Consider the following 12,568-nt stretch of genomic DNA (forward strand, 5'->3'; position numbering starts at 1 on the left):
ATAACCTTAAATAGTTTAAGGTCGTTCCTTTTGAGTCCCAGTTTATACCTGTTTTATCATGACTGCTTATTGGATTTTATCCAGTTGGCAATACAGTTTTTCTCTTTAATCTGTTTAATATGTAATTAAAAAGCTCTTCATTAAGCCTACTAAGAAATTGAGAAACCTTTCCAAAGTGCAGAATGTACTTTTTTCATCTAATATTGTAAATTGGGGCCTCCCTGGTGGTGCAGCGGTTGAGCGCTGGGTTGCGAAACTGCCCGCAGCCTCTGCAGCACTGGTTCGATTCCCGGCTGCTCCCCTGCCACCGGAGGAGGGTCCCACATGGTGCGCAGACCTCTCCTGCCACCCGCTGCTCCCCTCAGCAGTGCATTTCAGTCCTTCTGCCTGCTCTGTTCCCGCTCTGGCTCTGATGAATTCTCACTCTCCTGTGCTTCTGACTGTACCCAGTGCTTGTATAAATAAAATAAATCTAAAAAAAAAAAAAAATCACTGCTATCCATTTTAGAAAAAAAAAATAATAATACTGTAAATTAACTATTACCTATTATCTTTGCTGTGTGTGCTAAATGTCCTTCTCTATAAAGCTTAATCTTTAAAATAAAAGGTCTTTAAGGAATAAATTGCTATTTTTAACTTTATTTAGATTTGTAGAAAAATACTACATCGCCATGTGATCATATTTCGACTGCCTAATTTAGAGATGTTAGATGGAATTCCTGTGAATTCAGATGATAGAGCAAAAGCTGAATTTCACTTCTCTGAACTACAAGCAAAGAAACATTCGGTAATAATGATGTTATTTACACTTTTCTTTTAAAACATACAAGTTAATAGTAAGTAAACAGTATATTATTTCTTGTGCATTTTTACTAAGTATTTAAATATAGAATATGATGTTTTATATAGATCATTTTAGTGATATTTAGTAATTGCTGTCAAAGGTTGCTTGATCTGTAAGTAGATCACACACTAACACACACACACACACACACACACACACACACACACAAGCCAGAGAAGCTCCTTTTTTCTAATAACGTACTGTGACATAAAGCAAATCATTTGAAATCTGTGTATCTCTTGCTCAATATGTCCGCTAATGCTAGATGGCAAGACGCTATAACATAACACTTTTATTAATATAAACTAACAGTAAACTTTTTCTACTTAGCAGATAAGAAAGGAAGGAAGAAATTCTGTCCTCAACTCTCTGGATCATATAGCTACTTACCAAGGGAGATTTATGCCTTTCTTCATTATTTTATTCTATTATTCTATTCTTAGAATAATTGGGCCTTTTACCCATAAGCCCTAAAAAGTTCTACTCTATGATAACAAAGAGATTAAAGGGGCCTCCCTAGTGGCACAGGGATTAAAGGTCAGCACAATCAAGCCAACAGCAGCCACCACAGCATGAGTTCCATCTCTAGCTGGGGAGCTAACCCACATGGGGCAGCAGACTTTTCCTGTCTTGCCCACTGCTCCCCTCAGCAGTGTATCTCAGTAGATCCACCTGTTCTACTCCCCACTCCATCTCTGGTGAATCCTTTCACACACACACACTGTCCCCTGCCTGGCATCTCTGACCCCAGTTCTTGTATGCATAAATAAAAAACAAATATTAAAAAAAAAGGGAGAGATTAAAGAAAGAAGCCATAAGAGCATATCAATATGAAATTCTGTTATAACAATCTAGATTCTCCATGACTATCCTGCGAAGACTAGATTTAGCACAGAAAAGTTATGGTTTTTTTACACAAAGAAGTAACATTCTTGGAGCTGTACCTTTGAAAGGTTTGTGGAAGAAGAGATGGGAGGCAGGGAAACAGTTAAGAGACTTCTAGGATAATCCAACAGAGATATTACAAATACCTGGATAGGATGGGACAGTTAAATGTAAGTGAACCCCTTTGTAAGTGAAAGCCAAAGAGTAAGGACATTCGTCAGTGAAGGAAGATTACTTCTAAAATTTATGTTGAAGAGGAAAGATAACATTACTGTAGGTGCTTTCACTTAACTCATAGGACTATGTGCTACTTTCTACTTCCTCTGTAAAACAAACTGATTCCTCCAGTAGATTCACATATTTATCGAGTTGCCTGTATTTTTTCAAAATCTCATGTCAGCACTTTTATTTTTTTTAAAGATTTATTTATTTTTATACAAGAGCTGGGGTACAGGCCAGAGGCGTGGGAGAGTGAGAGGATTCACCAGAGACCGACTCAGGAGCAGAACAGGCAGACGGATTGAAAACACTGCTGAGGGGAGCAGCGGGCGTGACAGAAGAGGTCTGATGCGCCATGTGGGAATCTCCCTGGCCTGCCAGGAATCGAACCGGTGCTGCAGAGGCTGCGGACAGCTTCACAGCGGTAAACTCAACCCACTGCACCACCAGGGAGGCCCAGTACTTTTATTTTAAATGAACAGATATAAGTGCACATTTTAAATTATTATTTTTATGTTTTATGAAAATCAAATGAGATACTTTGGAAAGTGTGAATAAAGATCAATCTCTCACACATGGCAAATTGGGTAAGGGAGAAAGAAATCAGTAATAATGGGAGAAAATTATAAAAATTCACACAATATATGGGAGAATTATTTTTTTAACTTAGATCCTGTATTCAAATTCTCTCCCCATGTCTTTACATTTTTGTTACTTTAAAGAAACCAAAACTAAAACTTATAGGCAAAACCTTAAGGAGTTGATGTGTTCAATAATCAGATAAAATACTAGTCAAGGGACTCCTGCTTACAGAAAAGACCATGGCACTTCATCAAAAAATTGGTTTTGAACTGGGTCACTACATGCAAGAATGAAACTTGACTACTACCTAACACCATGCACAAAAACCAATTCAAAATAGATTAAGGAATAGACATAAGACCTGAAACCATAAAATACATAGAAGGAAATATAGGTGAAACACTACATGATATGCACATCAAAGACATCTTTACAGACACATCACCCAAAGCAGTGATAGTGAAGGCAAAGATAAACAGCTGGGACTACATCAAATTAAAGAGCTTCTGCACAGCAAAAGAGACAATAACCAAAACAAAGAGAAACCCCACCGACTGGGAGAACATTTTTGCACACAACACTAATGATAAAGGACTGATGACAAAAATCTACAAAAAGCTGATGAGACTCAACAAAAACAAAGAAAATAATCCAGTCAAAAATGGGCAGAAGAGCTAAAAAGAAACTTCTCTGAAGAGGAAATGCAAATGGCCAACAGGCATATGAAAAAATGTTCAACATCACTTGTCATCAGGGAAATGCAAATCAAAACTACAATGAGATACCATCTTACACCAGTGAGAATGGCACATATCAAAAAAACTAGCAACAACAAATGTTGGCGAGGTTGTGGAGAAAAAGGAACTCTCCTGCACCGTTGGTGGGAGTGCAAACTGGTCCAAACACTATGGAGAGCTGTGTGGAGATTTCTTGACCTACTAAACATAGCTTCCATATGATCCAGCAATTCCACTCCTAGGCATTTACCCAAAGGACACAGAAACATCAATTCCAAAGAGCACCTGCACGCCTATGTTTATAGTAGCACTATTTACAATAGCTAAGCTTTGGAAACAACCCAAATGCCCAAAAATAGATGACTGGATCAAGAAGATGTGGTACATATACACCATGGAATATTACTCAGCATTCAAAAAAGATAAACACATGCAATTTGCAGCAACATGGATGGCGCTGGAAGGGATCATGCTCAGCGAAATAAGCCAGAAAGAAAAAGAAAAATACCGGATGGTCTCACTCATAGCAGGAATCTAGAAAACTTAAATAAGGGATAAGGAAAAAGAATAACTATAAGAAAATATCAAAATCAACAAACAACTATGAACCAGAGACACTCTATGGGGGTTGGGGAGTGGGGAAAGGAGGGCTTGGGGTAAAATAAGGGGGTTGTAATTGTATGGGGAATATAAAAATAAAATTTAAAAAAAAATTGGTTTTGACTTTTCAAAGAAGATAAATATGAATTATACATATAATTCTTAATTATCCCGACACTTTTTTGTAAAGATTTATTTATTCATGCATACAAGAACCAAGGTACAGGCCAGATGTGTAGGAGGGTGAGAAGATTCACAAGAGTCAGAGTGAGGAACAGAACAGGCAGATTGAACTGAAATACACTGCTGAGGGGAGCAGCGGGGGAGACAGGAGAGGTCTGCCATGCCATGTGGGTAGCTCCCTGGCCAGCCAGGATCGAACCCGCACTGCAGAGGCTGCAAACAGCCTCACAGCGCTGCGCTCAACCACCTGCACCACCAGGAAGATCCTTCCCTGACTTTTTAATTAGCCTTGATTTTTTTCAATTACCTGAAGGGCCAAACTAGTTGCAGAGACTTATGGGACTTAAAGTTACACAATGTCAATAAAGATTATCTAGTTTATACAAAGTAAATTGGTTGACTGTGGTTAATGGCTACAAAAATGTTTCTAAAACTATACTTCATAAATAAAATTTTAGCTACTAATCTGTTTGATATAACTAAGAAAGAATACTACCTAAGGTCATCTATTGAAATTATTGTCAGAGGGAGGCTTCAATCTTTCAAAAGAGAACAAATGAACAAATAATATTTAGTTCCATGACTTATGTATGCCTCTTTGTCCTTTATATTTCTGGAGAACATAATTTTTTATTTCAAGAAATAGAAAATTAAAGGAAATTTTAGGTTTCTATTGCTGTTGTAATAAATTACTTCAAAGTTAGTGGCTTAAAACAATAATTAATTGTTAAGGCCAAAAGTCCCAAAAATCAGTCTTACAGTGTTAACAAAAATATTAGCGGGGCTGCAATACTTCTACAAACTATAGGACACATATTTTAGAGAAATCTATTTTAAGATTCAATAATAATTTTTAATTCTATGTCTAGAACAAAATTGAGCCTTTATTTCTTTTAGGTGTTCAGGAGGCACAAGGTCAGAAATTTGTTCTTTGCCTTTTTAGAATCTGGAGGCTATCTGCATTCCTCAGTCTATGAGCCTCTTCCAGCAATGGCATCACTTCAGCCTTCACTTCCATCATGACATCTTCTCACTCTTACTCTCCTACCTCCCCTTAATAAGGACCCCTGTAATTGTATTGGGCCCTCCTGGATAATCCAAGATAATCGCCTCATTTCAATATCCTTAATTATGCCTGCATGTAAGATAATGTATTCAGAGATTTCGGATATTGGGATGTGGACATCTTGGGAGGGGAAGGAGATAGAGGTATTATTCTGCCTCTCACAACATGTATATGAGAGTTCCAGTGAGAGATCTATAAAAATTGTCACAAAATAACTTTAAGGTAATGTTGGCTAATTTTTGCTGTAAATTACATATAAATTTACTAAATTACATATGAAGAAATGACTCAGCAAGTTTGAATATCCCAATTTCCATACACAATTTTAATTGGTTTAACATACCAGAAAAAGTACATAAACTAAAATTTTAGTCAATGATAAGGATTTCACTAAAGGATTTGCTGGTTCACTATTCTGTTTCTCATGAACTCAGGTTTTTTTCTGTCACTATACTATGGTGCTGTCTTAAGTCATTCTGGTTTTTGCATTTGAATTAGTGTGATAGATAAGAACATAACTATCCACCTAGTTGTTCTAAATTTAAAGAGTCTTAAAGTTATTTTCCATTTATCTATACATGCATAGAGGTTAGTAAAATAAAGGAAGAATTTGAAGTCTTTAAAGAAACCTATTTTTTAAATGGAATCTATTTTCAAGATTCAATAATAGTTTTTATTTTTATGTCTAGAAATTGAACATTCATTTCTTTTAAGTGTTCAGAAGGCTCAACAGAAAACATTATCAGTTCAGTTTAATGTATGTTTAAGTCAGAACATTTTGGTTTCAGAAGAAAATTTGACAACAATCTGTTACAGGACAGGGAGAGGGGGAGCCCAAACCCTGCATACCTGCCTATTCTAAATGGGTTCTGCCATCCGCCGCATCAACACAAAAACATATGAGACTTTAATGGGAAGGAACTTTAATAAAACTAGGAAACAATACAGGAAAGGCAAAGAGTCTAGTTTCTAAATCAAGCACCCAAAGTTACCCGTCCCCTCATGGGTAAAACTCCATCCAAATGGGACTGGCCCAGAGCAAGGCCCCAAAGTCTGCCACAAGTCTAAAGCATCTTCCAGTGGGAACCCAGAGAAAAGGGTCAGAAACAACCACACAAGCCCGGAAGGAAAAGAACAAAAGCAAAATAAAGTTAAAAGCTGCCATTGTCACCTCCCCACGGGTCTCACCCACATCTGTGTCACCCAGTCCACAACCAAAAGGCAAGCGCAGTTTCTTCACGTGTCTCTAGGCTCCATGTGCCTCCACCAGGTCTCCTTCTGGCTCCATCCTGCTTCCTTCCTCAGTCTCCTCTGCAGCTTCTTCTCTCCCTGCTCAGCTCCACCCTCCGTTGGGTGAGGCAGGAAACCTGGAACCTCCCCCTTTCCTGGGGACCACCCTGTTACAATTCCACATTAGTAATGGGAAGAAACTCCCACAAAGGAATTAGTTGGGGAATTTGGGTCAAGCTAGTTTTAACAAAAGGCCTGACACCTCAATGCTCATTAGGAAGCTGCATTTTTGGTAATACTCACTCAAATATGATAGTATCTTTACTTTTACACAATGGCAAAAGCCTGTATCTCTAAGTAAGATGAATCATATACTCAGAATTCATATTTTTAAAAACATAAATTTAACATTTTGGGGTATTTGTGAGCACAAAATTATAACAATTATAAGACACTGGTGAGTAAACTTAATTTCATGTATTTTTTGCCTTTGCTTTTCCTTTTTTAAAGAGTTGTATTTTTTATTGTGGTAACATTATTTTATATCACTGCAATATGATTTAGGGATATAAATTAGTCTTAATGAAGGCAGAGCAAGAATAGTGAAATTCTTTCTAGTGAAATCAAGAGTCTCGATTCCTTTTGCTGATTCCTGAAATTCTTTTAAAAGTCTCTTAATCCTCAACTAACTGAAAATGTAAACACTATTTAGAGAAATAAAAGTAATTGCTATAAGCTGCTTTTCTTAGTCGTCATTTTATTTACTTATTTGTTTTTGAAAAATGAATCAACTATCAGGCACTTAATGGTAATGTAAGGGATACAAAGATGTAGAAGACATAGCTCTTACCATCAGGAATTCCTATTCATAAAAAGAAACATCACAAAGGAGAAAATCCTAATTCCCCTTTTCAGAATTCTATACTTACCTTATTAATACTCTTTGGAGAGGGGGAAGTGTCTCTTCTACTAAGAACAGTGCAATCTGAAAAGACAAGAATATAAAGTTCTGCAGGAGATGAAGGGCCCAAAAGAGTCTATTGCATAATTTTTGCCTAATATCCACTCTGATTTTAGGTAAGCATATAACTGCTGATCTGAAAAATTTAAGTCATCAGTTGGGGCTTATGGTAAGAAGTCTAAGTCTATTGATCTGAGTTCCACAGGTGAGGTGTTCTTAACATTTTATTTTATTATGTAGTTTATTCCTGTTACCAACTCACCTACGGATGATGGATCATCTGGCCAAGTTAAAGCTCCTCCCATAAAGATAACAAATGTAATTCTGCCTAGTGGATTTAACCATTACCTGGGATCTGACTTCACTTTAACTCCAGAAGCTGAAGGTATTTTTACAGTTTCAGTGTGAATGTAACAAAAAAAACTTCCTTTGGAACAAAAACAAAAATTTCACTTTGATTTCTAACTTGAAATTGCATTTCCTAAAACTGCATGTTTGTTCAAGTTTCTTATGGCCATTCTAATTTCAGAGTATATAGTATTTTTGATTCTGCTCAACTACTACTATATTATAACTAAACATTTGCTTGAAATGTGAATTTTAAGATTAGCATTTTCTAACTTAGTTTTTTTAAAGCTTTTATTTCATTTTGTGTCACAGGAATGACTATTAAAACATGTTTATTAGTATATCCTGCTAAAAAGTAGTAATTAAAAGTTTAAAAATATTGGTAACAAGAGAGTCTTCAGGTGAAGGATATCTTACAAAGGGAATATCAGACTTTTTCTTTGAAACAATGAAGAATATTCCTGAAGCTAATACTAGGAAAGCATTTCAAGAGGCAGAGCTTTAAAGAAGGGAGTATATTAAAAGGACACATCATGAAAATGGCTCATTCTATTATATGTTCTATTAATTCAACTTAGAAAAAGCCTTTTCCATAATTCCAGATCTTCACTGACTATCATTTTGGTAAAAATGGGAGAAAACTATTCCTCTGTAGCCTCATCTCTTCCATTCCTCTTAACTTCCCTTTTTGCCTCAGACCACTGTTAGACAGTAAATTAAACATCACAGTCATTATAGAATGATCTAGGCGCATACTAAGAATAGCAGTTTTCTCTTTGTGATTATGTTTTTAAAAGAAACTCAATTAAAAGAAACCCAACATAATTTACTCAAAGATGTTATTTTTATTTAACTTATTTTTCATATCTCCACATACAGTTTCAAGGTTTTAAGATTTTAATCATAGTAAGAATGTCAATACTTTTGACCAATAGATAGAATTATCAGTAAAATTGGATATACCAAATTGTTGTTAGTCTCCTTAACATACGCTGGAGGAATGTCCTCAGTTTTTTTCTTTTTGGCATTATTTCAACCCTGAATCATCACCCTAACTTCCTTCCCAGGTATCTCTCTTCAAGATTCAACGAGTGACTATTTTTTAAGATAAAAGTCTTGTAATTTCTTTTCCTGTTTCTGACTAACTTGTCCCAATTTTTATTTCAAAAAAATATGATCACTTTATCTGGACATTTATTATAGCATAGGGTTCTGGTATTCATTTTTAAAAATTGCCTAAAGGGAATCAGATTGATTCACTAGCTCAGATAAATTTAAGCATCATTTTGCTAGAAATGTATTCTAATTCTACATTTTTATTTAAATTTTTAATTCATGTTGTAAAATATGTAAAATATTCAACTGAAGGATGCACTTATTATATAACTTATACAATGCTATCTTATTCTTTCATAATTCCTAATTTCAGGAAAAAAAAACAAGAATGCAGGGATTCTAGCAAATAGTCCTCGGAGCATCCATACAGAAATAGCTTTTCAGCAACTCAGAGGGATAAATCTCCCTCCATCTTCTTTATCAAACCAGAAGGTGGCATCTCCAACTTCACAAGCATGCGAGAGCAATCAAGATGAGGGAAGGTAAAGCAATTCTATGTTTCAACATCATTTTTTATCATTAAAAAATACGCTGCCCAAATTTGTTAGTTGTGTATAAAAACAGGAATTTTTGTTATATATTTACTCTCAGAACTGGGAAAAACTGTCAGATAGCATAAGGCTTCTTTCCTCGCATTCACCAAGGCTTTCCTCCAAATTGTCATATTTACAGTACAATGTAAAAGGGCTTAGAAATAGTTATCAAGGTACAAGAGTGCTTACTGAGTACTTATGTGATGAGAAAACATTGAAATAATTATAGGAGAACTGCTTTTAATTGTGTTCTCTCCTAAATCACTGAATATGCAAAGTGGTTGGCTTATATTTTGAACAGGGGATAAATTCAACTCTGTGAAATCATGAAGGCTAAAATTTTTTTAAGTCAAATCTCTCCTTATAGTTTCCATTTGCCCCTTCTCTAATCTGGACCCTAGCTCTAGATGCCAGCTCAATGCCTAAAAACATTATTCCCTAAATAGACTTTAGATCTGCTACTTCTCATTAAGAATCTACTCTGCTGCACAGCACCTCTCCTAGATTCTCCTGTCCCCCTCCACTTTGGAGTCAGGCTCTGGCTGGTGCTGGTTCATCTATCAGAATGAATTTCCCCACAGTAGAGCTAACTTAGGCCTGGTTCATTTGTCATATCCCACTGAGTTCTAAGATTGTCCTATTTTCTTTTTTGGGGGGGTGGGGGGGGCAGAGAGGATGGGGAAGTTTTAACATTGTTTTAATTAGGTAACAGTATGATTCAGAGGATAGGTTCACACCTCTTCAAATGTGTAATATGTTACCACACCCACAACCAAAGCACCTATACCTACCACCTTAAATCATTGGAGCCCCTCCGCCCTTTCTTTCCACCCTGGCCCTCCCCCCAGTAGCCTCAATTCTGCAGTCATATTTCTAGAGATAATTCTATTTTTGAAAAGCCAAAAACAAAATAATTTCCTTTTACCTTTTTCAAATTGTACACATATATGGAAATTACTTATTACAGAATCACCTTGTTAGCTGATCCAATTAATAAAGTCACCATCATTTGACTCATAAATATTTTATCTCTGACAGAATTCCTGGCAGCCACTTTCCAAGATCAAATCTAATGTAACTGCCTAGAGAGAAATGAATATATACCAGGAAACCTATTTCTATTTAGTCGTGCAAAAACTAGCAGATAGTGTTGGTAGAAAATGATATAAAATAATCATATTACTTATATTACTGAAACATTTTCAGTTCCTTATGAATATAATCTCTATACCCTTGGTAATTTCATTTAACATCACTTCTCTTAAACTTTCTTCATGGTTATTGTAATTATTGAAGTTCCTATATTTGAAAAATCATGAACTATTATAAAAAATTTGGAAATGACATGAAACAAAGCCCAGAGAATCAAATATTTGGTACTGGTACCAGAAGCATTTAGTTACAAAATCTCATTAGGGCATGTCATATGAAAATACTAAGAAAAAAGTAATTTTAGGAAATAAGCATATTTTCACTGTAGAACATCTACTCACTTGGGGTTATCTAAAACTAGCATACATTTCTTTCAAAAACAAGCAGTTTGAATTTTCCTATTTGAACTATTTAAAAAAAAAAAAACAACAAAAAACCCTCAAACTAGATCTGCCCTCACACTTGTTTAAGAGATGCAAAAAATGGGAATCAAGAATACTTCCTGGAGATGACTAACTTTAGGTATAATCAGTCATTCATGCTAAAAGAAAGTACTATTTTTATATACAAAATAGTATACACGTATACTATTAAATATACTATTAGTTAATGAAACAAATTTGTTAATAGTGCACACAGTAACATAATTTTACAAGCTAAAAATTTAGGCTGAAGAGAACATATATTCTAACTAAGTGAACACATTTAAAATTTAAACCCTTAAAAATGATATTTCAATGGGAATAGTTTTTCTAAAATATTATAAGCATTGTACTAGGACATATCAAAAATCAATCAAATGGTTTTGAATTTGCTTATTACACATAATTCTTTGACTAAATTAGCAATCCTATTTTGACATAAATAGACTTCGTGGCTCATGAAGTAATCTAAATTTTTAATTATTTGCTCAACACTGCAGATAGTTCTCAGACTTTTATTAAATGTTCCTTAGATTAAAAAAATTATTTTTACTAAAATATTTGTACAATATAACCCATCTGGAAGTAGTTTTAAAGATATTTTGAAAATATCTTCATCTAATTCTAGTGCATATGTAACAGTTTTGTATCTTCTCTAAATATTGTATGATTGTAATTTAATCATGTGGTATTTAAAATTTCAAATCTAATAGAGGCTGATTTTGCACTTTTTAACGTTTCGTTTTTATTTTTAAAGTTTTATTTATTTATGCATACAAGAGCAGGGGTACAGGCCAGAGGCGCCGGGTGGGGTAAGGGGGATGGCGGCAGGGTGGTGAGAGGATTCACCAGAGACAGAGTGGAGAACAAACAGGCAGATTGACCAAAGCACACTGCTGAGGGGAGCAGCTGGCAAGTCAGAAGAGGTCTGCTGCACCATGTGGGCTGCTCCCTGGCTGGCCAGGGCTGCAGACAACTTCATATCTTGCATCTTAACCCTTGCACCACCTGGGAGGCCCTCGTGTGGTTTTTAAATGACCATTACACATAGGGTGAAATAGAGCTTTTGCTTTGAAAAACAACTATGCAGTTCTTAAGATGTCCAGAAGATGTCTTTGTTGCCCTTCCATATAGACAACTGATTTCATTATAGTGTTGTGATAAAAGTCTGCTCTTCACTATCACTAATTTGGCATCATCTGCTTTTTTCCTTTTATGATTATGTATAAATGAAATATGGACTATATGTTTCTTTTATAATAAACAAATGAAATGGATGGGGAAAAATAAATGTTATTGGTTTTCACTGGAGAAAAATTTACAAAAAAAGTATGAAGCAGACAAAGCATACCTCATTATCCAGCATCCACTAAACATTTGCCATATTTTCTTGTAGTCATTCGTCTATATTCTTGTAATATATTTGAGATTAATGATTTGACCTTTAAGAATATATTGTTAAATTTTGAGATCTTATTTCTATTGTTTTTCATTACATCTGAATTTCTTGAAATAATTTTTAATACATAATTTGATAATAACACTAGAAAGTGTAACATGTATTTAAACATTAGCAATGTTTAAATACATGTTATTATTTTGCTAAGTGCTATACAGAAAGAAGACACAGATCTGACCTTAAGAACATTTTAATATAAATATATGATAATTTCAAATAAATAATGCAGGG

General features: G+C 35.0%; 2 protein-coding genes across 5 annotated transcripts in view; one reads left to right on the forward strand and one right to left on the reverse strand.

Moving 5' to 3' along the window:
- The window catches only part of RTN1 (reticulon 1), a 325,955-nt gene that overhangs the window by 296,711 nt on the left and 16,676 nt on the right, over positions 1-12,568 (reverse strand). For all 4 annotated transcript variants that reach the window (XM_054690793.1, XM_054690792.1, XM_054690791.1 and 1 more), the window contains one exon: positions 7,276-7,331. The gene's annotated coding sequence lies outside the window, so the exon portion shown is untranslated. The remainder of the gene's footprint in view (positions 1-7,275; positions 7,332-12,568) is intronic.
- Positions 1-12,568, forward strand: part of LRRC9 (leucine rich repeat containing 9) — a 94,901-nt gene that overhangs the window by 75,580 nt on the left and 6,753 nt on the right. The window contains exons 30-32 of the mRNA XM_037503451.2: positions 647-787; positions 7,548-7,692; positions 9,085-9,253. Coding sequence (XP_037359348.1) covers positions 647-787; positions 7,548-7,692; positions 9,085-9,253 — 455 coding nt within the window. The remainder of the gene's footprint in view (positions 1-646; positions 788-7,547; positions 7,693-9,084; positions 9,254-12,568) is intronic.

The sequence above is a fragment of the Talpa occidentalis genome, unplaced genomic scaffold, assembly GCF_014898055.3.
Source record: "Talpa occidentalis isolate TD23 unplaced genomic scaffold, MPIMG_talOcc4v2.1 talOcc4.11, whole genome shotgun sequence".
NCBI classification, from domain to species: domain Eukaryota; kingdom Metazoa; phylum Chordata; class Mammalia; order Eulipotyphla; family Talpidae; genus Talpa; species Talpa occidentalis.